The following is a 27,722-nucleotide window of genomic DNA, read 5'->3' on the forward strand; positions in this document are numbered from 1 at the left end:
TAGTGTACAATAGAATTCCTGCCTTCTGTCAATGTGATAAAGCACTTCCACTTGCTTGTTTTAAAAATGTTTTGAAGAACACTTGCCTCTAGCCTTCCCAGATGATGCTTGTATACCACTTGAGGGCAGTCCTGTAGTATGTTACTGTACAGCTTCTGAAAATGGGGAACATTAGGTTCCACTATGTTCTGCACTTTTGATCTGTCTTCTCCTACTATCATTCTGAAATCACCTAGTCAAGAAAAGAGAAACAGTTAATTCATTAGGAAAAAATGGAAACTCAAAAAGAATATAAAAGAAACAAACACAGTAAAAAGCTGTAGTCTAAAACTTTATTTTCCAATTCTACCTATATAATCCACTACCAGGTTCACCTTCCAACAGCCAAAAAATACTATTCAAATACCTTCAAGCACAGAAAATAAGACTCAGAATTGTTATATGCCCTCTTGTGTGCTGTACCATCATCAACCCATGTGTCCACATTACCCCTTGGTCAACAAAAGAAAAATCTACCTTGAAAGAGGTAGTAATTGTATTTGAACCATGCATCAGTTTCAACAGAATATACAAATGGACCAGCCCCAAGTCTTTGTATCCAGAAACAAATAACCTTCTATTTTCCAGTATTGAAAGAAAGTAATTTGCATTGCCTCTGCACTTCAAGGGCAGTACCTGCTAATGGTGTCATGGAAAGATCACAGTATCATCTTTTACTCATCAACTTTTCACCCTACTATTTGGTTATTAGTTTCAAAAAGCAGCTCCTTTTAACACCGGTTACTGACCTTTACATTTCCTTTTATGATAAATGACTGAAAAGTTTCAAAGAGAGTAAGTTAAAAGACAGTCTGTGATAGAGCATTCATCTACCTCCATTGGGTGCTACCCTGGTAACTTCCAGGGTTACCAACCAGGAGGTAGAGGCTCTGTGCAGCACATACGAACAAACAAACTCCTGAATCAATTCATTTTCCTACTTCCCACATGCAGGAGATAAATGTTGTTGCAAGGTGGCAACTTGCTACATCACTGAGTTTATTTCAATTTATGCCAAGCCACAAAACAAACACTTCCCATAGAAGCAGTACTGACTCACTGCTCTCAAAAACATACAAAAATAAAAGGATAAACATTTTCCAAACTAAAGCATGAGCAACTCTCTTCAGCAGTTTCCAAGGAGACAGATTGAAGTAACCCATAAAATCAGTTTTGCCTACTAGTACAGCCTCTGAAAGACTTAACTAAAACGGCAGCAAAAAAAAACGTGTTATCAACAGTCTTTCTTGAACATTCCCAACTGGGAATTAGTGCTTTAGCTTTGTTCACACAGCAGAGCCAATTTCAGCTTACAGCATGGTAACTGATCTCCCATGGTTTTCGGAGGATGTATAAAAAAAAGTGTATCTTGGTCAGCAGTGCTCACCAAGAATCTAATGACATTCCTGGGTAAGTTTCAGGCAGGCAGGTATGCAGCCCTGTTCCAAACATCCCCAGTTAGCAACCTTTAGCCAGCCCGCTCTCAGCACAATCAAGTGTTGTATTGAAGAATCGCTTGGAGTAATTTCTTACTTTTTTTTCCCTTAGAAATTCATACTGATCTCACAACGAAACGAGAGAATTCTCTTACAAAAAAAAGTGAACAAATACGAATGAGGAGGTGAGTGTTAAATGTACACTGGAGGATCATAATCTGGATCACAGAATGCCAGAATGCTTTGGGTTGGAAAGGACATTAAAATCATAGGCAAGGACACCTCACACTAGACCATGTCACCCAAAGCTCTGTTCAACCTGGCCTTGAACACTGCCAGAGATGGACCATTCACAACTTCCTTGGGCAACCCATTCCAGTGCCTCACCACCCCCACAGTAAAGAACTTCTGCCTCATACCGAACCTGAACTTCCCCTGTTTAAGTTTACTAAAGAAGCCTAAACACAGCACATTCAGAAAGTAAGAGAAACAAAGTATGGGTCAGGCTATCAGATGAATCAACATCACACTGAGAGTGGTAAGACATTTCTGCCAAAGTTTTGAAACATTAAAAAAAAATATTTTCCACCCTTTTCCATCACCCATACTTAGCTGTTCATAAATCAAGCAGGTATAAGGTTTTGCTTATGCACCTATACCTGCATTCTATGAGTCAGCACAATTAGTCCTACCAAGCTGTTATGAAACACAGCATTAAAATACAGTTGCTGAAGCATGCAAGAGTGTAGGCCCAAAGCAAGAGAGCAGATGACTTACTATGTATTAGAATTCCTACTGTGTTACAACAGCTTCAACTACAGCTTTTCTCTTCAGTGACATCAGACACCATATACTAACCAGTATAGGAGAGTCCTGCAATCTGCATATAGAGGTCTTCTTCTGAGAAGCTTTCTGGTAACATGAGAAAGGCTGCTGTGACTGCACTCTTCAGATTGCTCACAAGAGCAGCTTGTAGCTTGCTATTCTCATTCTGTGTCAGGATTTTCACCTGAAAAAGCAGAGTCATTGGAAGCAAGACTTCAGGGAAGTGCTACTGAAGATGGACCTAGAAATGTTATTCAATCCATCATGAAAGTAAGTCAGAAATTTATTTAAGATTAGATCCTGTTATTTTGGTACAAAAAATAATAGTGTCCCCTTGTGTTTACACAGTGGGAGAGATCTTAACAGTTCAGCAGCCTGCTACAAAAGGCTGTTTTTACAAAGGGCTGCTATAAGCGACAGCCACTAACAAATCCCTAAAGAGCTATTCACCTCTTCATAGTCATAAATTTAAGATTAATCAAAACAGTAAACATGAGTGTATTAACAGAAACAATTCATATGTGACTATGCAATAAGGAAAAGACCACTATCACACTGAAAGAGAACAGAATAACAGAAAATGAGAGAGGTTTTCCCATTCATCTGTATTCTGTTCTTTTTTCTAACAGAGGACTCTTCTGTCGCATGCTTTAAGTAGTTTGTCAGACATTAGTTGTTCTCCCCAAAGCAGCAGAGCTTTATTTCTTTATTTTGCACTTCGCATGAGCAGAACATGAACTCAATGGAAGCTTCACAAGTACATGAAGATCACTGCAGTTGAGCGTTTACGTGCCACAAGGAAAAGTTTGTATTCAGGAAACATACAAACTGTTCCAAGACCCACTACAGAATTCAGTCACCTGGGATATGGAAATATACCTAAATAAAAAACAGGTCTTCAGTAAGAACTGAATATAGACACACATTATTATAGAACATTAGACAGATGAAGTCAGCCTGGTTTACAAGATGGCTAATTGTGCTCTTTCTGAAACAACTCTTCCAAAGAATACCTCCATGTTGTGAGTTCCTGTCTCTTTCAATGTTCTAGTTGAGCAATACTGTCTTGCTTATAAAGGGCAGCTTAACATTTGTTTACTCTAGAGTATCTTAAAATGCAAACCCACTTGCAGTTATTAACAAACATATCCAATGTGCTTTTCCTCCCCTAAGGCCCATTCACACACAGGTTAGTTGCAGTATTACTTGAAGCTTTGCCCCCACATACAACCTGAAACAGCTAAGGTATCCTTTCAAGTTAAGTATTTTCCTTTATGAATGTATATGCTTTGTTAATGAAGAAAAAATAAAACAAAAAAACCCAACCACACAACAAAAAAAAACAACTAACCCAGACTCAGTGAAGAAAGTATGAGAATCAGGCATACTGGCTACACAAAACTCCTGTGGCAGAAAGGATGTTGACAAAGCAACATCATGGCTGGCCAATACAGTATTCAAAACATACTTTCAAATTATGAAGTACTTTAAGAGGGATAAGACTAGGAACAATATCTCATTTTGATGTGATGGTGAATGCAACAGTATACAGGCTGCTCGTTCCAATCGTTCTGCACGGGTTTGCCTAACATCAAATCTGTGTGAGAGTCTGGAATTGGTCCCAGGTGGATTTCTGAAGGATGTTTTCCCTTCTTCGTTTTTCACTTTAAAAACACAGATCACTGTGTAAGCAAACATTTCAGAACTCTTCCTAACTTCTCCTGCAAGTTATTTTGTGGTTTTTAGCATCAGAATGAAGACAATGCTCAAACACATTAAAATAGGATAGATTCATCTGCCCTGAGTAAATCTTATTTCCTTGAAAACCATGGGAGTTTACTAAATGCATGCAGACTTGCTCAAGTAAGTCCCAACAAACAAGACACACTGCTCAAGAGGATAAACTAATAGTTAAAATCTCACCACCTCATTCACTTACACGTACTTTCGTAACTTGCTGCCACAAGAAAACTCTAAGGAAAGACAGGAGAGAAGCCTGTGGCACCCTAAGCAGGCCCACCCACTACTTATACCTTAGGCTAGCCCTGGAAATAACAGCAAGGTACAAACTAGTTTTAAAACACCACAGTTACAGGCTTTTCCAAAGGTGAAACTCAGCAAAGATGCTGTTCCTCCTCATGGAAGGCTGCAGACTTGCCTTAGTGAAGTAAACCAGCAGTTTAAAGATGGAAATGTTCTACCTTCACTGCTCCAAAATTGACAGACAAGAAACTGCAGACATGTGCAAAGATACTCGCAGACAAACAAAACACACAAACCCAGTATCATTATCGAATAAAAGATGCTAAGAGCACTATTGCAATTCGCCAGTTAGCCACATCCACACTACTAAATATCACAACAGGATTTTTCCATTCTCTTTCAAAAGATGTTTTTACAGTTTTGGACAATGGAAAAAATCTGTAAACAGAACTGTGCTCTGCCACTCCTCCGTGGGAATTCTAGGATAGAAAAAACCAAACCTCCCACCACCTCTCTAAAATAATACAAGATATTTCTATACACCATTCATACTCCTCTCTTTCTCACCTCACTTCAATGTATTAAACACTTCCTTCTCTTCACAGTTGCTCCAGAACAACAGTAAATAGAGCTGCTTACACCAAAGCCATTGTTACACGCTATGTTGAACAAAAGATTCAGTAACACTTCATATGCTTTTTAAAATCTTCTTCCTCTGAAAAGGAATTATATGTCACTTGTGCTTATTTATTTTACTTTTTAGGTATGGCAGCTTCGCAGCCAAGGAAACCTCTCAGCTATGATGAAATTACAACCTAAGTTTATTCAGTTTTTCAGTAGAGTTAAATGGGAATTTAGCTAATCAGCATTAGAAATACCATACAGGATGAAAAGCCAATAAACTTCTAACACAAACAAAGAAGCCTGGGAAGAAAAGTCAGCATTTCCAAGTGGCAATTCCAAACTCCATCTATTCTGCCAAACATTCTGGAAAGATTACTTGGTCGAGGCAACCAGTTTCTAACAGAAACAAAACCTCCAGTGAAAATTAAACCAAGATTTTCAATCCAGAGCAAATGTTTTAGCTCATGTGCTAGAATATCTTGGATAGCTTTCACTCAGAGTGACAGCTTTGTAATGGAACACCAGAAAGGCACTGAGCTCTTCCTCTACTATATAAGAGTGAGGAGAAAATTCCCAAACAAACTGTTAAACAATATTAATCTGGCTTCAGTCAACTGTGCCTAGAACTGGCACAAACGGTAAATGGTATGTCAGAGATTATAATGCGTCAGAAAACAAACCTAACCCTGTGATCCCTCTAAAAGAGGCTTACTGTATATTTTTCAGGGGGTAAAGCAAGCTTTCTATCACTGCCACTTATAACATATATATCAAACATCAAATCAGTTGCAAAGCCAAAACCAGCAGACATTTGACATCCATACCACAGAGCTAAACAAATTATTTGGTCATTTTTGGCCAATATGGTGTAGCATTCAAAATCCCAGTTAGTGATTTTATAGCTTCTACAGGAAGAGGCAGTTTAAACATTCACCAAGTATTCTTTCAGACCCCTTCTGTAAGTCCTGTAGTCTTTACTGAATGCAAACTCCCCTGAGCATTAGGAAAATAATTTGGACCGATTTCTTCTTTTATCTATTAAATACGCACAAATATATCTCTGCTGTCTTGTTAGCCATCAAACAAAATACCTAATTCCACCTTCTCGTGCAAGTACATACTCCCACTGAACTTAATCAAAAGATACAAAGCACAATTTAAGATGAAAAAGCCTAAAATAAAGCAAGGCAGCAGAAAAATGCAATTACACTGAAAATAAATAGTCACTACTCACTGTTAATGTGAAATTCAGAATTCTTCCTTCAGTTATTTTTCTCAATGTATTAAGTTTCATGCTTTATAAAGGTAACAGCTGTTCTAACTTGTATCATGCTGTAATAGGTCTCCAGAGACACAGAAAAGCCAGTAGTGTTGAGACAATCTATGCAAACTTTCACCTCAAATATTAAGTTCAAAGCATTAATTAACTCCTGTTATAAGGCTTGAACAGAGTTCTTCCCCCCCTTCTCCTCTGAAGAAGGGCTTAGCACTGCTGCCATCTACTGAAAGCACGAGTCAGGCTCCCTTGAAAAGTAGAGGCCTCATTTTTTGACACAAACATGGAGGAGAAAACCCAACATGTTTAACACATGGTTCAGTCAGTTACAGACTTTTTCACACAATTAACCAGACAGTAACTGAACAGCAAAGCAGCTTTCATCTCTAAAGATTTCCATTACTCGGGTTACATTTTGGTGACTCCTATAATTTGTTATAAAAGGTAAATATGGCATTAAACATGAAAGGGACTTGGAGTTAACATAGTCCAGTTATTTGAGATTTACTACAGGCAGAAAACTGTGATTACCTTCGGGGGTGGACTTTTTCCATAGAACACAGAATATCATTAAGGACAACATTTCACTTCCTTTCTGAGAGATGATCCCTCTAGGCCTAGACTCCTAAATCAGGGCAGGTTATTTGTTCAGTTCTGATGCACAGATCCTTAACAGTTAAAAGTTAAAACTACAACTGATAATTTTGCAGCCCTGTGATTTCCTGCATTTCAAGGCAGATAACTGAAGAGACCGACAGTTACCGGCTTCTGTAGGCGTCCAGCCACGTAGAGGGTTTTCCAGTGGAGTAAATCATCAATCAGGGTATCAGTGCTAATTACACCATATTTTATCATCTGGAAAAAAAAGAAAACAAAGGCTTTTGAGAAAACCACATACCTGCACCATTTTCACTACATGATACTTACTCACTGGAACTATCATTAATTCTAAGGAACACACACCTCCAATGAAAAACTGGATGCACAACAAGAAATCATATTTATGGTTTTATGAACACAGGAACAAAAAAAAGTGCTATTTACATGCAAACTTATGGGGGAAAAAAAAGTGGAATGCACAAAACTCTTTCAGGTCCTTTCTAGAATCAAAGTTACAATAAAGTCACTTCAGAATCAATCACTACAGCAAAAGACTTCAAATCCCAAAGAAACCTAGTCTAGACAGACATTAAAACAGAACAGATCTGATCACTGAGATACAACTGTTTATGAAAAGATTTTGGAAAGGTTACAATCAGTTTTCTACCAGTCAAATGATACAATATGATCCACAGTATCCTTCATGATACTGAAAGCTCTCAAGAAATAGTTTGTCAGAGACCTAAAAGAAGCAAAACCCCTACACATTTCTGTGTACTGTTGGGGGGGGGTGTGTGTGTGTGGGGGGGGGGTGTGCAGTGTGTAGCAGGGACTTTTCTCTTTTGCTCTTTGATGTTAGAAAACAAACTGTGATTTTGTAGCCTATTTTATGTAACTGGAAAAAGATGAACTTTCAACAGCTTGTTACCGATTTATGTTTCCAAATATTATCACCACACCAAGGTAGCCAGCTCCAGAATTTCTGGATAAAAGAGGTTCATACACAGTGATATGACAGGTCATTACTGTACGATTAAGGGCATAGAGCCAAGGACAGAATTTCATAGCAAAGATCCCTGGTTCTTAAAACTAAAATCCCTTTTTACACCAAACGAATAAGGTTTAAACCCCAAATTCTTGCCTCATACAGATGCCTTCAACCAAAATAGCAAGTATGCAAAAGACTACTTCATCTAACTCTCCAACTTTCTAGGAAGAATTCTGACATATATCCAACATTATTGCAATCATGCATGTCCCGAGAAACTTCCATTAGGTATATATTGCTCAGCTCACATGGCATTTTTCCATGCCTGTCCTTCATTTCTTTTAATTTCCCATCTGTCTTAAAAGAACTTGCTTTCCCTATGTACAGTTTGTTACCACAGGGCAAAAGTTACTCAGAATCAACACCAAGATTGACAGACGCAGCGTATCCCTCCTCTGACTCCTATCTGCACTTCTCCTTACCAAACACAGTCTACAAGTAGATGCAGGAGTAGGACTTGCTGAACAAGTACTATTTACCTAGAATTATTAATCATACCCAAGCTTCACAGGTCAGGACCTGAGCCATTAAACACAGATGTAAATTTCAACTTGCTATGATAAATACTTTCATTTTATGTCGAACAGTAAGAATCCACTTGGCAATTATTACATGCCCAACTGCTAAAATTAAGGCCCCATTTCCTCACAATACACTTTACAACCACCAAAGCTGCCAGACAGCAAGTAATAAGGAATATAAAACCACTTTCTGTAGTGCTTTAGTTTGAAAACACAAACATTGCTCGCATTTTTAAAGTGCAAGAGCAGCTGCTCTGTTTGCTTCGTAATTAATAGGCTGTTTGTGAAGGTTTTGAGACATAAATATTGTAGATACGAGTTATGAATCAGTTACAATCCACCAGATTCACTTCCTGCACAGAAATCTACTTTAAGCTCATTATTTCAATACTTCACACAGAAAAATTTGACTTCACTTACTCAAACTACTTGTACTTACCCTACCATTGCATGGCACTAACGTATTGTAGTAAATCCCTGCTCCGTAATTCTGCACACTGTTTATCTGTTTTGGCCCCAAAAGTTTTAGGAAGGAATAATGACTCCTGTTCTTTGTTAAGTTCATCATATGCCACGTCACAGCATCATCAACAGCAAACACAAAGTCCAGCATGTTGTTCTGTGGATAAGGAGAGAAGTGTTGGGGTTTTTGTGTCAGGAAGCAACCAGTATTAACCATATTGATCTAAGGTATACACAGTATCGAACTTCCAGCCAATTATTTTTCACCTGAGTAAAACTGTAATAAATCCAAACCACATGTGTTAGTGTCAGATCCAGGTTAAAGTTCTGATGAAGTTACATGTTTTCTAACCAGCCTAGCAGTGATGGACTAAATATTCCTGTTCTCCTGGTCAAGGGACCAACCTTCAACCCTTCAAAAGAAGGGAGCAGGTGAGAGGATCTGCATCATCCCAGTTCCCAGCTCAGCTAACAGCTTAGGCTGCCAACAAACAGGACTTTTGCTGATACACAAGGCTGTGAACAGGGAGGTGTGGGTGGGTAAAGGCATCTGAGCAAGAAACCGCACTTCAGGTACATTCATTTCCTTTGTTGATAGAACAATCCAAGCCCCAAAGGCTTGTAAGGTACAAGCCGTGCATTGCTCTTCTGAAGAAGTCAGTCCACACAAACTCCTACAGACACAGCAGATGGAAGTTACGACATACGCCTGCACAACAGTAATACTTACAACGACACTGCTTCACATTCATTAGTCCTGCCTCTCTCTGTGGTCTACTGATGCCAGGCAGCACCTCAGCTCATCAGTTAATACTACTAAAAAGACAGTCTGTTTGCTTCTTTACCCCAACACATTCTTTCGTGGGAGGACGAGATGCTGTTAGAGCTCTGATAGTCTTATTATCATGTTTTCCTCTTTTCAGAAAGGAAAATCAGGCACATTTGAAACCACGTCTGCGGGGAGTTGCTTAAGAGGCAGCTATAACGAGCAATGCTGCTGATTAACGAGTTCTAAAAGGTCACATAATAAAATCAAATCACTATCTCCAAGCAACCCGACCCCAAACGCTGAGGCAGCGCCAAGCACGCCCCTTGCAGCGTGTTCCGCTGGTGACCAGCACGCGGTGCCCAGCCAAGCCGTAACTCGCTCTAACCCGCAGCGGGGCGGCCCAACGCCGGCGCACACAGGGCTGGAGGGCCCTGAACCACGCTCCGGCTCTACCGCCCCCGCTCAGGGGCCCGGAGGTCCCGCCGCCACTTCAGGCCCAGAGCCGGCTCTCGGTGACGCACGGCGCCGCCGCTCACGGAAGCGTGGCCCCCCCCCCCCCGCCACACGCCAGAGGCTTGGGGAGAGCCACGGGGCCGGGCCGGCCCGGGGGAGGCCGCCGCGCTCACCTCGCCGGGCCCGGCCTTGTCCCCCGCCTGCCGGAACACCCCGGACCCGTACGCGAAGGCCAGGCTGAGCTCCTGAGGGAAGTGCGCCAGGACCCGCCGGAACTTCACCCCCGAGCTCGACAGCGCCGGCAGCGCCATAGCGCGGCGCAAGGCCCGGCCCGGCCCGGCCCGGCCCGCGGCTCCCCGCCTACCCACTGAGACAGCGGCGCCGCGGGGAAGCGCGGCCGCAGCCGGCGGTGGCGCCGCCGGCACACAGCGCCCCCTGCCGGCCGGCGCGGGAGCCTCCTGCAGCGAGGCCGGTGTGTGCGGCCTCCCCGAGGGGCGGGCGGCGCGGTGCCGCCGGCCAGGCCCCTTGGGGGGTCAGGGGGAGGGCGCCGGTGCGCCTCAGGTCGAGTTCCTGCGGAGGCTGCGCTGTCCTGCCCGAGCCAGGAGGGCCCGGTAGGCTGAGCCAAGTGATATTGATAGCACCATAGAATCCCAGCCTGGTTTGTGCTGGAAGGGACCTTAAAGCTCCTCCAGCTCCAACCCCTGCCACGGGCAGGGACCCCTTCCACTAGAGCAGCTTGCTCCAAGCCCCTGTGTCCAACCTGCCCTTGAACACTGCCAGGGATGGGGCAGCCACAGCTTCTCTGGGCACCCTGTGCCAGCGCCTCAGCACCCTCACAGGGAAGAGCTTCTGCCTAAGAGCTCATCTCAGTCTCCCCTCTGGCAGGTTAAAGCCGTTCCCCTTGTCCTGTCCCTACAGTCTCTAATGAAGAGTCCCTCCCCAGCATCCCTATAGGCCCCCTTCAGATACCGGAAGGCTGCTATGAGGTCTCCACTCAGCTTCTCTTCTCCAGGCTGAACAGCCCCAACTTCCTCAGCCTGTCTCCATACAGGAGGTGCTCCAGCCCTGATCATCCTCGTGGCCTCCTCTGGACTCGCTTCAACAGCTCCATGTCCTCCTTCGGTATTCATCAAATGGGTTTAACTTTTCCAGTCTTCCCTCCCCCATCCATATTCCAGTTTACTCTCTTTAGGTCACTGCAGTTCTGTGCCCCTTCTTCGATCATTTTCCCTCTTTTTTTTTTTTTTTTTTTTTTTTGTGGGTTGGGGTGGTTTTTTTTTCCCCTCATATTTTGCACCGAGGCTTCCCTCAGGAGCTGTCACCAGCTTTGTATTCCTTCACACATCGCCCATCCTCTGAACACAGCCCACAGCCTTTAATCATCGCATTTGTGCTCACGGTTGTCTCACACTCTCCTCGTGCTGAGGCTGCCTCTCTTTACTTTACAAGTCCTACCCAATAAACACATCTGAAACAAAGGAGAGGATAAATGAGTAAAAATGGCTCACAAGACTGTTAGTTTCCACATGATTTTATGGTTTTCTGCATCTGTCTTTCTAAGGGTCATATTTTCTCTTCCTTGGTTTTATAGCGTTCTTTATGCTGTATGCTGCTCTGGCAGGCCACATCCAGTCTGAGGCATTGCCAACCTAAACTTCAAACACAGTTAGCTCTTTAGACATCACTGGACTCGTAATGTCTGCTTAAAACCCACATAGGAAAGGATCTGTTGCAGAAAACACAGTTAGATATGCATAGTGAAGTCTCCGTCAATACCAATGTTTTTGTGATGATAAAGTAGCATATGATAAATTAGCTTCTGTGTGAGCCTGGCCATATTGGAAAGGAGTATCTGAGGCAGGAGAACAATCCTTGTTACTGCTGGCAAATAATACAGAACTGTGTGAGGTGGGTGCCATCATACAACTGCATCACATCTTGCACTTCCGAGCTTTTCTTCTCCAAATTCCCCAGAGAACCAGACCCTTCCTTCTGAAGTCTCCCCCCAAAATACTCACTTGCAGAGGAAAAACTGTAGTATACTGAAAGGAATGTGTTCTATTAGAGATAAATTGTAGAAAATAATCATGTGTTAATTAGAAATACATTGTAAGTAACTGAACTGTTCTGAATACTAAGCTCCCAAAGGTCCAACTATGGCTGGAGTTTGGAGACACTTGCTTTCCACTAGATTGTATGTTGTGTAGTAGTGTCTCTGCACTGGTTATTACTATTATTATTATTGTATTAATAGTATATCATTAATTACATTCAGGCTGGAGAACAGATGCTGGAGATCTCATAGCAGCTTTCCAACGCCTAAAGGGGGCCTGCAAGAAATCTGGAGAGGAATATTTACAAGGGCATGTAGTGATAGGACAAGAGGGAATGGCTTTAACCTGCCAGAGGGGAGGTTGAGATGAGCTCTTAGGCAGAAGCTCTTCTCTGTGAGGGTGCTGAGGCGCTGGCACAGGGTGCCCAGAGAAGCTGTGGCTGCCCCATCCCTGGCATCAAGGCCAGGTTGGACACAGGGGCTTGGAGCAGCTGCTGTAGTGGGAGGTGTCCCTGCCCATGGCAGGGGTTGGAGCTGGGTGAGCTTTAAGGTCCTTTCCAACCCAAACAAGTCTGGGATTCTATTATATTAACATATTACTTTATATTAATTATATTTAATATTTGTGTTTTAAATACTTCATGGCACACAATATAAAGAGCAGTAGATTTGTTCAGTTCACATTCAAAATTCCATTGTATTGCTTAGATTAGCAAAAGGTTTTGCTTTACTTTTGAGAGGAGGATCTAATTATAAAGCACAACTTATGGAAGCAGCCAAAGAAACATTTGGGGGGGAATAGCTGATATTTGTTCTGACTAAAATGTTGTGGCACAACGCTTCACCCATGTTAGTATTGGCTTTATATAGCTTTTTTTTTTTTTTAACTAGTTATTTAACACTTTCTTAAGCACCAGTGTGAACAATTTTACTACATGTTCCATTTTTTTTTAGTATATTTGTTGAAATTTAGAAGAGTCGTGGGGCTGTGTTTGCTGCAGGCTGCTATAAATGACAAGTTCTATGCTCAGCAGACAAGTTGTGGTTAGCAAATAATCTGATTTGGTAGCTGACAAAGAAAGGTGCTGCTGGTAGCTGGTATTGCTCGACTAGTTCTTTCTATCACCACTTAGAAAGCTTAGTGGGAAAGCTTTCAAAATATCTACACTCACTCACTAATGAAGTTTATTTTCCAAACTCTATTTACCTTCTTTACAGCTACCTGCAAACTCAAGAAAAGAAGAGATCTGTAATTCTTCATCACTGGCTTTATTGGAGATCAGAAGAGAGCAGGACAACAATGACACCATTAGAATCATCTGGAGAAAAGCATGAGTAAAGAGAAGGTATAAATATGTTTAATAGAGATAAAGTGTTATAAATTATTAGTTAATAAGGAAGACACACACACACACACACCCCCCACACACACACCCCATCCTAGCATGCCTTTAAATTGTATCCAGGAGCTTAACTAAATGAAAGTTGGTCAGAGCTAAGTAAAAGAATGTCACGCTTCTGAGAAGTTACTGAGTTTACAATGTTTATTTGCTTGGGAGTCTTAAACCCTGAGCTCTGAAAAATAGGTATCTTTTATTCTATCTTCTTAATGTAAGCTTAATTTCATGAAATCAAAACAAAAGGAAAAGGTTGTTAAGTATATTTTAATGGGTGGTATTGACCTAGGATGCAGTTACTCTAATAAGTAAAGCTGGCTTGAAAATGAATGGACTGGTATCTTTTCAGAAGGAAGTTATACTGTTGTCTGATACTTAAGGTAACAAAGCAAGCTCTTGAGGGGGAATGACATCTGGAGCACTTTTGCTTGTATATTTGTGTATTAAAGAAAATCTAGGGAACAATGTTGTTGCAGTATTGTGGAGTTGTCCATCTCAATCTTTAACTCACCAGCTCAAAACTTCTTTTTGAGGTTTTCAAGGTGGATTTTACTGGTGTAACTTAAAGCCCTGATCTTCTGACTTGTCTGGAAATGTGTTCATTGGTTTATTTCCTTAGCTGGCTCTAAGGTATTTTAGGTGGTATCAGAAGGTTTTTTCTTGTATCTATAACTGATGTTTCAATTGGGTTTGTTTCCAATAGTGCAGTTAGTTTTGAGACTAATAAATAGCTTGTGATCTGGGACAAAAGTTTGAGAGGCTCTAAAGTGCTTACCTGAAAGTTCCTGTAAAGTTATCTTATGTCTCATGCTGATTTTGAACTTGGTCTCTAATCTGTTTTTCAGTCTAACTTTTGCTTTGCTAACTTTAGTAAGAAAATCTATAAACACCAGAAGGTCTTAAGTTTCATTTACACTTTCAGCCAGCACTGCTGTTGAAGGGAGCAGTTTTCTTCTAGCTGCTTGTATCAGTGTAGGTGGTTTTGTGGCTGCATATCAGAACAGATTGGGGAACTGATGTAGCTTAAAACTAATCTTTCTAAGTAGTCTAGTTTTAAGCAGGTCACCAGTGTGCTTTACCACACATGCTTGCGCTGGTACAAGCAAGAGATTATGAGATTTCTTCTTCTTTTGCCAGTGTTGGTTCAAAAGATACAAGTACTTGGGATTTGTTTGGTTTTTTTTTAATGAGATTTTCATGCTTAGAGTCTTGGCTGTGATTGATTCCATGCATTAAAGTTATGTAAGGAGGGATACAATATTCTGTATGTCACACGGCTGTCTTCTGCTTTCATTTCTTCTTTTTTCAGTCAAGTACGTTTGAATACTTATTGCAGTATATTTCTCATGAGAGAGCACGACAGGAGTCTGATCTTAAGCCTGTATTTGGTTTTGCCACTAGCAATAAATCACGTACTTTGAACGGCCCCCATGTAACTAGAAAGCTTATCTGCAAGTGTGGGCCTTGTTCCTACTTTGCCACTATGTTCTCTAGCTTCTTAGAGTGAAGGAGTCTCACAGAGGTTGACTTTGTTCAGTGTCTGAAGTCTAAGTGGTTTATGCCACTCAAAGCGTATGCTAAGCATCATGTTACAGAAAGTCTCAGTGTTGGATCTTCAGAGTCACCCCATCTTCAGCTAAAAATGACAATTTTCACTAACGACATGGAAATCTGAATGCTTATGGTCTGTCAATCCAGGAGCTGATGTGGCAGTTTGGAACTGGGCTCAGTTCCCCTGTGCACCTGTGTGTAGACCAGTGGCTCTTTCCCCCAGTGTCAAAAATGCTGTGGTTTGGGTGATGATACGCACCTCACTTGTGGTGGTATTGCTTCCTGAGAGTAAGCTCATGTGGTTCTTTCCCTGCTCTTGCTTCCATGGAGATTCCACCATCAAAACTGACAACTTTGCATCCCCTAGTATTTCAGTAGTGAGGAGTATCTCCTGCTTTACCATAGCATGTGTCTGTTGGACGTGGCAGCCTCTTACGGTCATAGAGAAGCTACTCCTTATGTGTAACCAGTGTAACTCTTCATAGAGTAATTTTTGTATGGTAGTGGCAGCAGCTGGAATCAGAAGCTCTTTTATATTGGTCATTAGAAATTTCACTCTGTTTCTGCAGTTACCTTAAGTTCTATGTAACTTTTTATTACTAGTTTTATTTAAAGCGTGGCTTATATGAATTGCTGCTGGTGCAGCTGCACACACACTCGAATTGCCTTGCTGTTAGTGTACACTGGCAGCTAAACACCACCAGATGTCCTCTGTTTCTGTATCGGACCCGAACTACCTCCTGGAAAGCCTCCTCTGGATTCTGACCGAAAATACTGATGTTTAAGCAAACCAAGGGGGAGGGGAACGACACATGACACGACGACATGACACACACCAACCTTACTGCTTAGTTTTGAAGAGACTGAGCTGTGAAACCACTTGGAAGTGCTTAGGGAATGTGTGTTACTTGTTGCAGTGTGTTAGTGGAGCTAGCCTCCCTTCTCCACCCTCTAAGCTTCTTTACAAACATGGCATCTGTATCCAAGAGATTATTTTCCAACAAGAACAGGGAAATAGCTGGATATTTCTAGGTGTCTCCTTCAGACCTGTTGCTGCATTCAGCTCAGTCATCACCACACAAAGGCTTTCCCTTTTCTTGCTGAGAGATTATTACCAGGCAACACTTACAATCAATCAGTGCATGGCTTTTCGCTAGGCAACAATAGCAGTCAAGCTAATAGAAATAAAAATGAGCATAAAAGTTGGTTAAGTACTGAAACTTGTGGCTTTCCTTCTCACCTTGGTTCTATTTGCTTGCTTGTTCTAGTCAGGAAGGGATTTTTGTGACAGATTGGCAATGTGCGAGAGAACATTTTTACATGGCAACAGTAATCCTTCTGTGGGATGCAGTGAAACACTGTGAGACAAAAATCGTGATGTGTGCCTGCAGGTGGTGTACTGCAGTCTGCTTCGCCCCAGGCCAGGCAGTGATTTTGTCTCCAGCAGCTTCTGAGCTAGGGAGAACTGACCTCTGGATGAAGCCAAGTATCATGTACTGCCCGTGGAATCCTGTGGGAGGCGGGGGCCTCTGTTTTGCAGAAGTGATCGTTAGCCCTGTCATGCTTACTGGATGCTTTAAACTACTATCCCACCTGAAAGCTTTTAGGGAAGTTGCACCTTATTTTCTGTCTGTATAAGGAGTGATAAAACAAAGCCACACATTTCCCCCCCCCCCATCTGTGGAGACATCAAGGGGCAACAACTTTGGGTGCTCCCTTGTGCCTTTGTAAGATGGAAAAAATAGGGGTCAAGGTTATCCCCAGTGCAATGCATTCTATTTCAGCTCTGTGCTCCTGAATTATTAACAACCCTGGCTCTGGAAAAAATAACAGAACTCTAGCTGTATTCCCAGGGGCCCCCAACATAAGAAGGACATAGAGCTGTTGCAGCATGTCCAGAGGAGGCTAGGAAAATGCTCTGAAGGCCAGAACACTTCTGCTCTGGAGACAGGCTGAGAGAGGTGAACTGATTCTGGCTGGAGAAGGCGCCAGGGAGACCTTGGAGCAGCTCCTAGTGCCTAAAAGGGCTACAAGAAACCTGGAGAGGGGCTTTGGACAAGGGCCTGTAGGGACAGGCCAAGGGGAACGGCTTTAACCTGCCAGAGGGGAGACTGAGATGAGCTCTTAGGCAGAAGCTCTTCCCTGTGAGGGTGCTGAGGCGCTGGCACAGGGTGCCCAGAGAAGCTGTGGCTGCCCCATCCCTGGCAGTGTTCAAGGTCAGGTTGGACACAAGGGCTTGAAGCAAGCTGCTCTAGTGGAAGGTGTCCCTGCTGTGTCAGGGGATTGGAACTGGATGAGCTTTAAGGTCCCTTCCAACCTAAACCGTTCTAGGATTAACCTCCAGCAGTACCAGACACTGACTCACTAACAGCTTGGTTCATTGGAAGTAGTGAAGGAAATTATGAAATACCACCTGAAGATAACATCACAAACAAATAATTTTGGTGGTTTCAGTGTCAATGACTGTAATAGTATGGGTCTGTATTGCTCTTAATTTTAGTTTCATTTTTCAAGTACTTATAATTGTAATTGCCTGATTAACCATATCATTTATTAAGGACTGGGTTTTTTTCCTGTGCTATCTGTAGATGGTAGTAAGCCATGTGAAATGTGTTAAACTAAGGGTGTGATGATTTGAGGCTCTGCGTGCTCACTATGTATTCTGGAGAAGTCCTTTAGCATTTCTGTGTATGTCATTTGATGTATTTCATTTGATTTTTGTTAGCTACAGCATTTCATTGCAAAGTAGTTTGTGAAAGTGAGTGAGATCTTGCAGGTTGCTTGTATTTGTATGTTGGAGGAATGTTATTGTACAACAGCTTTAATTCAAGTGTGTTTATCTGCCTAAATTATTACTAATATCTTTATATCTGTTCATAAGCATGGCAGTTATAGATTCAAAACAGGACATTGTTTATTAGCCTAATAACTGTAGCCACTAAACTGCATATTCCCATCATCATCTGTTTCTAAAGCAGTATTGAAATTCTGTGCACACACACAGGGAAAAAAAGGATCATTAAGCAGAATAAACAGCAAGTGACACTGAAAAATACATTACAGTGATATTTTAAGCTAATGCTTGTGTGGGCTGTGTGAAAGCACAAAGAGTTTCTCCTACGATGCTGTTTGCATTTTTGCAACTAAACGAGTAGTTTGTACTTCTGCTTCCCTTTACCTGGCTGAGCAAGGTAAGGCCCTTCACTTCCTGAAGCAAGAGAGGGAGGAGAGCCAGGTGACAGTACTGCAAAATGGGGTAAAGAGGAGTGTTGACCTAGAAGATGACTGACACACAGTTAATGACCATGTCCTCAAAATGTCATTTTAAGACAACTTACTTCATTTTCATAAATGGTTGATGTTAATCAGGAGGATGTTTTTTTTCCCCTCAAAAAGTCTTAGTTTATGTTCTTTATCCTTTCTAGGCTCTAGTCCAAGTGGAGGCTCAATGTTGTTATAAACAATCTCATTCCATAGATGAAAGGGCAAACTGTCATTCTAGTTCCTTGTTTATGAAAATATTCAATTGTGTTCCATTGTTATCACTGGATCCTGGCTCTTCTTCCATTACCTAAACTGATGTATTTGGAACTGATTATAGTAGGAGATGCAATCAGTGGAATTAATATTCTGTGAGAATTGGGGCTTTTCATATTGACTGTGGTTGATAATGCCATGGCAATAATGCCAAAAACTGAGAATGTATTTCTTGATGTTTTGTATGTAATTTTAGAAATTACCATACTTTTGTGCATTTCACATGGCCTTTGTTATCTGTAGTGGAAATGAAATATATTCAAAGGGCATTTTCATGTAGCTACTCAGTTCTGTAGGGTTAATGTTTCATTTCTTTCACCTTAAATGCTGCTTCTTGAAGTGCCTAGGTAGATCTGTCTGAAAGGTCTGCAGTCCACAAAGGCAGTTCAGCCTGAGTAGGGGTTATATTTACTCTCTTATTCTGCATCTAATTCCATAAGGCTTTGTTTTGCTTATTTAGTGGAATCTCAGAGGGTTTGAACTACTTCGCAGAGCAGCAATTATAAGCTAGATCTCTTCTGTAGTGAATATTTTTCTTCTGGTCTCTCTTGTAGTTAGGAAATCTTTAAGACACTGTGTTCTGCAAGTTGGTTCAGGCTTCGGTGCACTCATGATTGGACAAATAGAAAAGAGAAGCAGTTGAATTTTAATTCCTGTTAAAAAGGTATTTCTCTTTGTTCAAAGGTTCAAAACTGCTGCAAAAATCCAGATGAGCTTATTGTGCCCTGGCCTTGCAAGCTGCCCTGTGGCTTTGCTGTAGAGATGGAGGCACAGAAAGATGAACAGTCTGCTGTTGGGGAAGTTTTCCTTACTTCTAATTCTTAAACACTTGTTTATTTCACAAAAATCCTGTGTTCCAAAGGGGAAATCCAGTGGAAAGAAGCAAACTGTGGAGAAGCAATTAATTGCAAAACCAAATGAAAGATTTTTAAGGGCACTTGAAGTAGTTTTGCAATTTTTTCTTAACTCTAAAGCTGAGGCATTCGAAGTTGGTAACTTGAGTTTGAGCACCATTTGCATGATGCTCTACTGTCACGATGTTTAGGATTAGTAAGAGAGAGAATCAGAACTTTGAAAACTGAAGGATCAGTGTGCACATCACCTTGGTCTGTTCAAGTGCACATAAAATGCTTTTTCTGTAACAGAACTGATGTTTACTTATATACAGGGTTATTAAAGTGATAACTTTTAAGAGGCATACACTCTATTACCTGGATTTTTGTCTTACATACCCTTTATTTTATCTATTCTTGTTCAGTTCTTTTCTAAAACTACTCTTGTCAGCCTAAGCGAGTAATAGATTTAGAAGCAATTTTTTTTTTCACAAGATTTAGGCACCTTTTCCTGCTGGGCTGGTACCTTGCTTTGCTTTAGTTTTGCCCAGTAACTTGTAATTAATTCTTTCTAATTTATCTTTGTTCTAACTACATATTTGAGTGTCTGAAAATTGTCTTGATTCCCTTTTGTGTGTTAAGAAAAATTGGAAAAATAGGGCCATAGCCTATTCTGCCAAGTCTCACTTTGTCAGAAATGAAAAGGGATGGTTTGCTTGTGTTTTGATTGCTCCAGAATTTTCTCTAAATGGAGATTTTGAGCTATTGTCTGTGGGTGTAAGTAGTCGCAGAGCTAGAGAAAACTGAAGACTAATTGAATAATACAGGCATATGGATCCTGTGTCCAGTAAAACCTCCTAAGTGATAATATCATATTTCAGTTTAACCTGAAGTAGCAGTGAATATTCAAGTGTTGTATGATGCAGAGAGCAAAAAGTCCCATTCTTTCTGCATTTTCAGTATTTCTTCTTATTTCTCAAGCTATTGCTTTTTTCAGTTGGTGTTTTGTCAGAGCTAAACCACAAACTATGACCAGAAGGCTAGAAATGCAAGAAAGCTTTTGTTTAAGAAGAAAAAATCACTTACAGTTGATGGACCTGGAATATAGCTCAGAAAAGTTGTTTTCCCAGCAACTTAAATCTCTTGCTTTCTGGATATATGAAGTTTTGTATGTTTGCTCCGGCCATTGAATTCCTGAATGACCCAGCAATCCTTTGTTTTCAGGAGGGGGCAGGGGAAAATCTACTGGTCTTAGTTATCCATCTTTTTTAGGGAAGAAATAGTTCTTGTACATGGCATTGTTCATGGAAAAGCAGGCGCTGAAAGTGGTTGTGTTAGTCACTGCTCCTAACTTGGCGCAGAAGGTTCCCACGTTGAGTCAGGGAGATGTCAGGCTCATGTCTGGGTATTTTTAGTGCTTTTCTTAGGTTCTAATTAGCGATGTCTTAAAACACAGTTAAAATTCAGCTGATTTCTGGACTAGCTGTTTCTCTCATCTTTGTAGTGAGAATAACAAGTGCATGTATTTGACTCCCTGTTGGAAACAGTCTCATCTCCTAATGATGTAGGTCAGCTTCTGTAAAGCTAAAAACATATGTGATGGCAGCTCTTGAAAGGGTCACTCTGTACTCTGATGCCAGAGTTCAGATGTATATGGGTGTTTCAGGAAACTAAGGCTGTTTCTGTAGCCTTTGGGAAAGGATGTGCAGCTCTGCTAACTCTTTACCACAGAATTCAGCCGTATGGAGGTTCATTAATGTTGTATGGCATAATTATTCAATGCATACACGGACCAAAACCCTTGATACTTTGAGTTTGACCCATGGGAAGTTGCTGTTAACTTGCTTGGTTTTCCTCAGGTATGATTATATAGGCAATGTATGCCCAGATTTGATATTCTGATATCCTTCTTGGATTTTGGAGAGCCGATTTAAAGATTTGGTAAGGGCTAGATTCCTGTCTCTACACTTCTCTTATTTCAGCCTGCTTAGGGGCAATTGCTTCCGTTAAGGTTTCTATTTCAGCATGCTGCCAACAGGTCTATAGGGTAGCTCTTTTTGACAGCCTTAATTACTAAGCAGAATGATTCCTATGATAACTGAATAAAAGACATCTTTCATCTTTACAGGTACCCTGAACTTAAAAAGTAGAACAGGGAGAATCCTGTACATATGTGTACTGGATCATTAAAGAGAACTGGCACTGCCACTGTTTGTCCAGTGACTGGAATACGTTTTGCACGGAAGGTGACCAGGCTTGGCTATGCAAGAGCTGTCCAGATCATAACTAGTTCTTGATGTTCGCATATATATTCACAGAAAAAGCATTCCTATGAAATGTGTTCTTTTTTACATTTACTATCAGTCTGAATAATTAATCTGATAATAAGCCATGTTGGGATGTATTTCTCAAGGACATATCTGCAGATCAGTGATAGAAGCACAGAAGAAGTTTGTACTGCTACTTTGTGCATTCTGTTTCTGATCTCCAGCCATGTAGGAGGCTTCATTGTCAGATTTGTTTTTCTGATGTCTTCCAAACAATTGAAATGTCATCACTTAAAACTCATGTTTTCAGAATAAAATGCACAGCCTCCCAAAATGTTCTATTGACTGAGCAGTTCACCCACTTTAAGCCAGGTTTGTAAAGAATTCAAGGCAATTAACTTGGCTTAGTCTCACTTCTTTAAGTGAGACTCCATCATTCCAGAGCTGGAATCAATGTCAAGTGTTCCTGTTGACTTTGGGAGCTATAAAAAAATGAAAAATACTGTTTTCCTTACTCCTAACTGATAACTGATATTTATGACTATTTAGGGCTGGATTTTAAAGCCCTCTGTGATTTGCAAAGATTTCATTTTGGGGTTTAAAAAATAGTATGTAGCTGAAGTAACCAAATACTAAAAGCACATTGGCAGTACAGGATACTTCGCAGCTTGGCTCCAAGTGCTTTTCTTACATGGTGACATGTGCAGAGATTCTCAGACAAGAATGAATCATGAAACGAATGATTTTTTTCACTTACAGGCAGAACTGGGGGAAAAAAACAGAACTGCAAAATACCAAGAAACGTTTTCACAGGACCAATTGAAACAAGGGAACACCAGGAACCAGGGTAGGAAGCCTTGCTTAAATGCCACAGATGTAGGTCACCATTCAAATTGCAATCATTAATATAGATGGTATCGTAGTTCAGTGATGGCCCATTCCTAAGGGAAAGGATGGTATTGGTTATGTGGAAAAAATGCTTATAAGACTCTACCCCCCCCAACTGGAAGGGGGCATGCACCTTAGGTGTTGTAATACCCAATTTTAACCAGCCTGTCTAAAGTGGTATTACAAAACCAAATGGCTCTAGACATGTTATGGGCATCACAAGGAGGGGTTTGTTCCATAATCAGTGAAAGCTGTTGTTCCTATATAGACCAAAGTGGCAGAATCGAAACAGCTCTGGAGGAGATTTGGAAACAAACTAAGATATTTCATGAACTGGCCATGGATGACACCTCCTGGGGGTTTGAAGAAATATGGAAAAAGTTAACTTCATGGTTACCCAGTCTCTCCTGGTTGAGGCAACTGGTTGCAGGAATATTGATGTTAATTATTTTAATATTGGTTACTTGTGATATGATACAATGTTCCCTCTGGTATTGTAAACGGTCTATGATTGGAAAAGGAATGAAATTAAGCACCAAGTAGAAATAGGAAATTATTTCAGAAAGAATTTTGATGGTAATGGTAATATATAAAATGTTGCAAAAGAATTTGCAAAAGGACAGAAAAAGGGGGGGAATTTGAAACAAGGGGGCACAAAATCACAAAATGGAATATAGAAACCTTTAGAATTAGATTTAAGCAATGTTAAGTTTGATGGCTTTGTAACAGTAGCAATGGAAAATTACTGAGGTGCATGACACATAGAGAAAAATATAGAGTACAGCTAGAGAACACACTGAGAATTCTCACAAGATAAATCATTATAGTTGTGACATAGTTAAAGAAAAACTGTCTAGAAGAACAGGACACAGGATAAGGAGTATCTGGGAACCGCAGGTGTCCAGGATGGGCTGCAGTTAAACTACTTGATAAGTAGGAGGATAGGAGGATTGTTATGTCTCTGGTGCTAATGAACCAATTCAACTGGTATGAGCATCTACTGTGCGTGCTTCAAAGGCTGCCAGAAGTGATGAAGATTGTTGGAAGAAGTAAACGACCCTCAGAGACCACCCCCACAATTCTGTACACATGCGGGGAACTCTCTGGAAAATGATGTAATCCATACGTAGCCTCATGAATATGTATGTATGCCCAGTGGCTATACAAGGACGGCTTGTGTGGCAATGGGGAGACACACGTTAGGAGGAGCTATCCCCCGTGTCTCCCGGCGCCGCAATAAAGAATACCTGCTTGTCAGCTAGAAAACTTTGTTGGCAAGTTTGTTCCTGGAGTTTTCTCCGTATCACAATAGAGGAAAGTATATTTGTATAGGTTGTCTTCAGCAGAAGACTCTTAATGTCTTGTGGAAATCTCCGCTGGCCTATAGCACGGCTCCTTTTGGTCTCATCTGAGCAGGTCCATCCCATCAGTTCCATGTAGCCAAGAGTTTATCCTGCCTGCAATAGGAAGACCTGCCAAGGAGTGTGAGAGCTTAAGCATTTACACTGCCTCTGGTTGGGCAAAACAAACTTTTTCCTGCTTGTGACACACCCTGTGGATACCCAGTTAAAATCTAACCAGCTAGAAAATGACTAAAATGTGAGAATCAGCTTACTGAGTGAGTCAGGTTCTTAATGCAGCTCTAGGATGAAGAATAATAAAACAATGTGCAAGAAAGAATGCTTGTCTTATACTGAATTCATGAAAATGAAATAGTCAAAGTGCTGCAGAACAACTTGAGCATCTGCAGCAGAACTAGAATTGAAAATGCAGTCAGATCCCCTTTTTATTCAAGTCTTGTGTATCATGCAGGTGGCAAAAGCTGATTTTGGATTCAGACAGACAAACACAATTCCTGTCAAAAATTTACTCAGGGAAGAATGTTCACCTTTACTTCAATCAAATGTCCAAAATTGTTCATGTACAGATCTTTCTGGGGGTAGTTTTCATTACATAAGGCTGCCAGTGTTTTATTTCAGTACCCTCCTTTGGTGTTTCCCCCCTGCCCCTTTCTCATCCTCTTCCTTCAGTGTACCGTTGCCTGCCTTTCATCTCTCTAGTTTATTGCAAACTTCAGTTTCCTCTCAAGAAGATAACTCTCCATATTTTATATTTCCATTTTCTACAAGCTCTGATAAATCTAGCCTCACCTCCCACATCTTGCACTGTAGATTCTGGCCAGAATCTTGAGCTGCTCCAGTTTCCTTGATGACCTTCTGCACTGCACAAGGCAACCCAGAAACTCAATGCAGGGTGCTTAGGGGTGAGCCTGGCGTTCACTTCGATGAAGCATCACCATCTCATCTGTCGGCCCCATCCTCACTGGTCACTTGGCCAATAGGAAAGGCAAAAGAAACAGTCACCTGCAGTTCTGTGCATGAAAACAGTTACTGGCTCTTCTTCATCTTCTCTTTTTCTGAAGTAAATATTACACTCTTGTTTCCAGCAGCTGTGGACCCTTCTGGAAGGGTGAGGTATGGAGTGCAGGTGGACAATTCCTGTGGTTTCTCATGCCTTCACTCAGGGTGGCTATCAGGAATCAGGCTAGTAAACAAACATTCATAGGAAGCTGTTTTACATGAGGTTTCTGGGAACCTGCTGGTGAGTATATGAACAACACTCACACTCTGGAAAAGTTCTCAGATCCAAAGTTCTTTTAGCCAAAATTACCACAGGATTCTCTGGATGCCATTGATAAAAAACTCTTTCGAAATATATGGGGGTGGTTAAGGTGGTTGTGTGTTACGTTACCAAAACATAGCCATTTTATTTCTGGGTGGCTTTCAGTTACAGGTTTTAATCCTGACTTTATGGATTTTATCCCTGAAATAATGTCTATAACCTCTAGCATCAGAAAATTTCAAGTTATTTGCTTGTAGATAGTGAAGTTTTCTGTGGAATTCCAGGTTGTTGTAATTTTCTGGCTATGGGATAATGACAGCAAACCCCCCATCTTCCCCCAGTGTCACTACTGTATTTACTACATTTGAACAGTATCATACATTATGAATACCCAAAGAATACTCAGCAGAAACACCGGTTTTGGCCTTTTTCCCTGTAGTCATTCTATATAACCCTTCTTACAGCACATGATTTAATAATTAAAATGGTTCTCCTAAAGAAGTTCCCTTTCCTCACTTAATTTTAACAGGAAATTGGTGGCAATCAAATATCCTGAGCCCTAAAAAGTTGTGAGAAATGTGTATTCTCTCAGGTTGGCTTTATACAAACAGTTCTGCCTTTGGTTCTTGAAAACATAAAGAAAACCCAGCAAACTGTTCAAATTCAGAATCTGATGTTGTTCTAAATCTCATCATTTCCTTTATTCAAAAGGATATTGTGGAACTTCCTTAAGACTTTTCTTTACTGACTAAGAACATATTCCTCATCGATATATGCAACCCATGTGGAGGTGGCAGCTTCATGGCCTGGAGTTCGCTAGGAGCCAACCATGGGGTTTGTGCTGCTTTGCTCCACTGCAAGTCATCACTGCCTGCCTGACATACATGCATTCACTTCACTTTACCTAGCCTGACTGACATCTTCTCATGCGTATGTATTGCCTAATGTCACTGAACTACTGTGATGTTTTCTTCAAGAAGTGCAAAATATGGTCTTGTCCTGTAAGATTATTTTCTAGTAAGAAATAAATTCAGAAATAATGCGCTGAGTAGCAATCAGATTTCAATATCAAGCTTATTTAAAGATACTATTGAAGCTGCCCATTGAAGTTGTCTTCAGATCTGATTTTTGCCTTCAGTTGCCACATCTTGCTGATTCATTGCTCTTAATTCGGTATGCTCAAAATGAACTTGAAAAGAGTAATCAGTTCAGTTTTGCAGTTGTTTTCTTCATTTACTCAATTTGACCACTTGAGAGCTGCGTAAGTGAAATAATCTGTTCCTATAGCAACATATGCAGTCTGGAAGGGCTTCCATGTTGTATAGACTATGCTGAATCCTTAAAAACAAACAAGTTAAAAGCAAGAGGTAAGTTTAAAAAAAAAGAGAATGGATGGATATGAAGAATAGGGATTCTGAGACAGCTGCACGTAATCAGTAAGAGGACATAGTTCCTGTCTGGCATCAGAATGCCCTTTGTTAAGGTGCCCTTGCTTGTTTCTTGGCAAAAGTTTCTGGAATCCCAAAGCTTGCCTGCCCTCACTGGTGAGTGTGCCAAGCAGCTGAGGTTACAGAAGCAGTGTGTCTGACTTCACGAGGTTACAGCATCAACCAGATATTCAAATAGAGAGGTGTTGGCAAGAGGCTTTTTGTAGAGAATTTAAAGAAGCCTCTTTGGTTGGTTGGTTGGTTGTGGGTTGGTTTGGGTTTTTTTTTAGTACTCCTTGTTGTAAGATGAACTTGGAGTGCTTATGAGTAGTAGGCTTTTCTGGTGAACAAAGCTGTGCATCTGATAGTTTCATTCAACGAAACATGCAAGGAAAATCTCAGTCTCTCTCATGTGCATCTTTGTTGTTCTACAGTGGAGTGAACCTAATGAAGCCAAAAGGCAAAGAGTTGGAAAGGCTCTGTGAAAAAGAGTGCAAGCCAGAGCTTCAAATAGAAGTGGATACCTGGCATCTCTAAATGCTGGGCTTGTGTCAGTGCCATTTCTAAAGTTTAATATAAATGCTGCAGCACCACTCACAGCTGACAAAATTATAGTTTGTGTTGAAAGCTGTATGAACTACTTTAGCAATACAACATGTCCAGGATGAGAAACAGAATGGATGGTTAACCTTTCAAACCCTGAGAGAAGACAATGGGTTTAGCATTTGTTAATCTCCAGTTTGATACTTACATATGGTATAACATATATAATCTGCTTTTCCTTCTTATGTGTTGAGGAAATCCTAAATTCAGTACTAACCAGAGATAATTTGATGATGGACGTGAACTGGATTAACAGTGCTCTACTTATTGAAGGAAGAATATTTTATGACTAGCTCATTCTCATGCCTTCCTCCCCCGTGATCCCACATCTCCTTTCCAGATTGGCCCTTGGAGTTGCCTAAAGGCAAGCTAGGCTGAGTCAGTCCTATGGCCTGGCAGAGGGCAAGCTCTGAATGTCACTGCATCCATCAGCAGACAAGCATCAGACAGCCCTCAGGCAAGCAATACCTGTGACTGTGTTTGGGAGCTAGGAAAGCTGTACAGATGG

At 41.1% G+C, this 27,722-nt stretch overlaps 1 protein-coding gene and 1 long non-coding RNA gene across 9 annotated transcripts in view; one reads left to right on the top strand and one right to left on the bottom strand.

Moving 5' to 3' along the window:
* The window catches only part of TAMM41 (TAM41 mitochondrial translocator assembly and maintenance homolog), a 32,268-nt gene extending 21,838 nt beyond the window's left edge, over positions 1–10,430 (bottom strand). For all 8 annotated transcript variants that reach the window (XM_061472951.1, XM_061472954.1, XM_061472953.1 and 5 more), the window contains exons 1-5: positions 10,210–10,430; positions 8,792–8,971; positions 6,946–7,038; positions 2,334–2,484; positions 87–232 (exon numbers count right to left, since the gene is read on the bottom strand). In XM_061472951.1, the coding sequence (XP_061328935.1) occupies positions 87–232; positions 2,334–2,484; positions 6,946–7,038; positions 8,792–8,971; positions 10,210–10,347 (708 nt within the window). In that variant the 5' untranslated portion in view covers positions 10,348–10,430. The remainder of the gene's footprint in view (positions 1–86; positions 233–2,333; positions 2,485–6,945; positions 7,039–8,791; positions 8,972–10,209) is intronic.
* Positions 10,431–10,529: 99 nt separating this feature from the next.
* The window catches only part of LOC133279329 (uncharacterized), a 41,434-nt gene continuing 24,241 nt past the window's right edge, over positions 10,530–27,722 (top strand). The window contains exons 1-2 of the long non-coding RNA XR_009746843.1: positions 10,530–10,647; positions 13,308–13,435. This is a non-coding gene — a long non-coding RNA (uncharacterized LOC133279329). The remainder of the gene's footprint in view (positions 10,648–13,307; positions 13,436–27,722) is intronic.

The sequence above is a fragment of the Pezoporus flaviventris genome, unplaced genomic scaffold (genome assembly GCF_033815535.1).
Source record: "Pezoporus flaviventris isolate CSIRO_AGI_PZ_B2104156 unplaced genomic scaffold, CSIRO_AGI_Pfla_v1 ptg000073l, whole genome shotgun sequence".
Taxonomy (NCBI): Eukaryota; Metazoa; Chordata; class Aves; order Psittaciformes; family Psittacidae; genus Pezoporus; species Pezoporus flaviventris.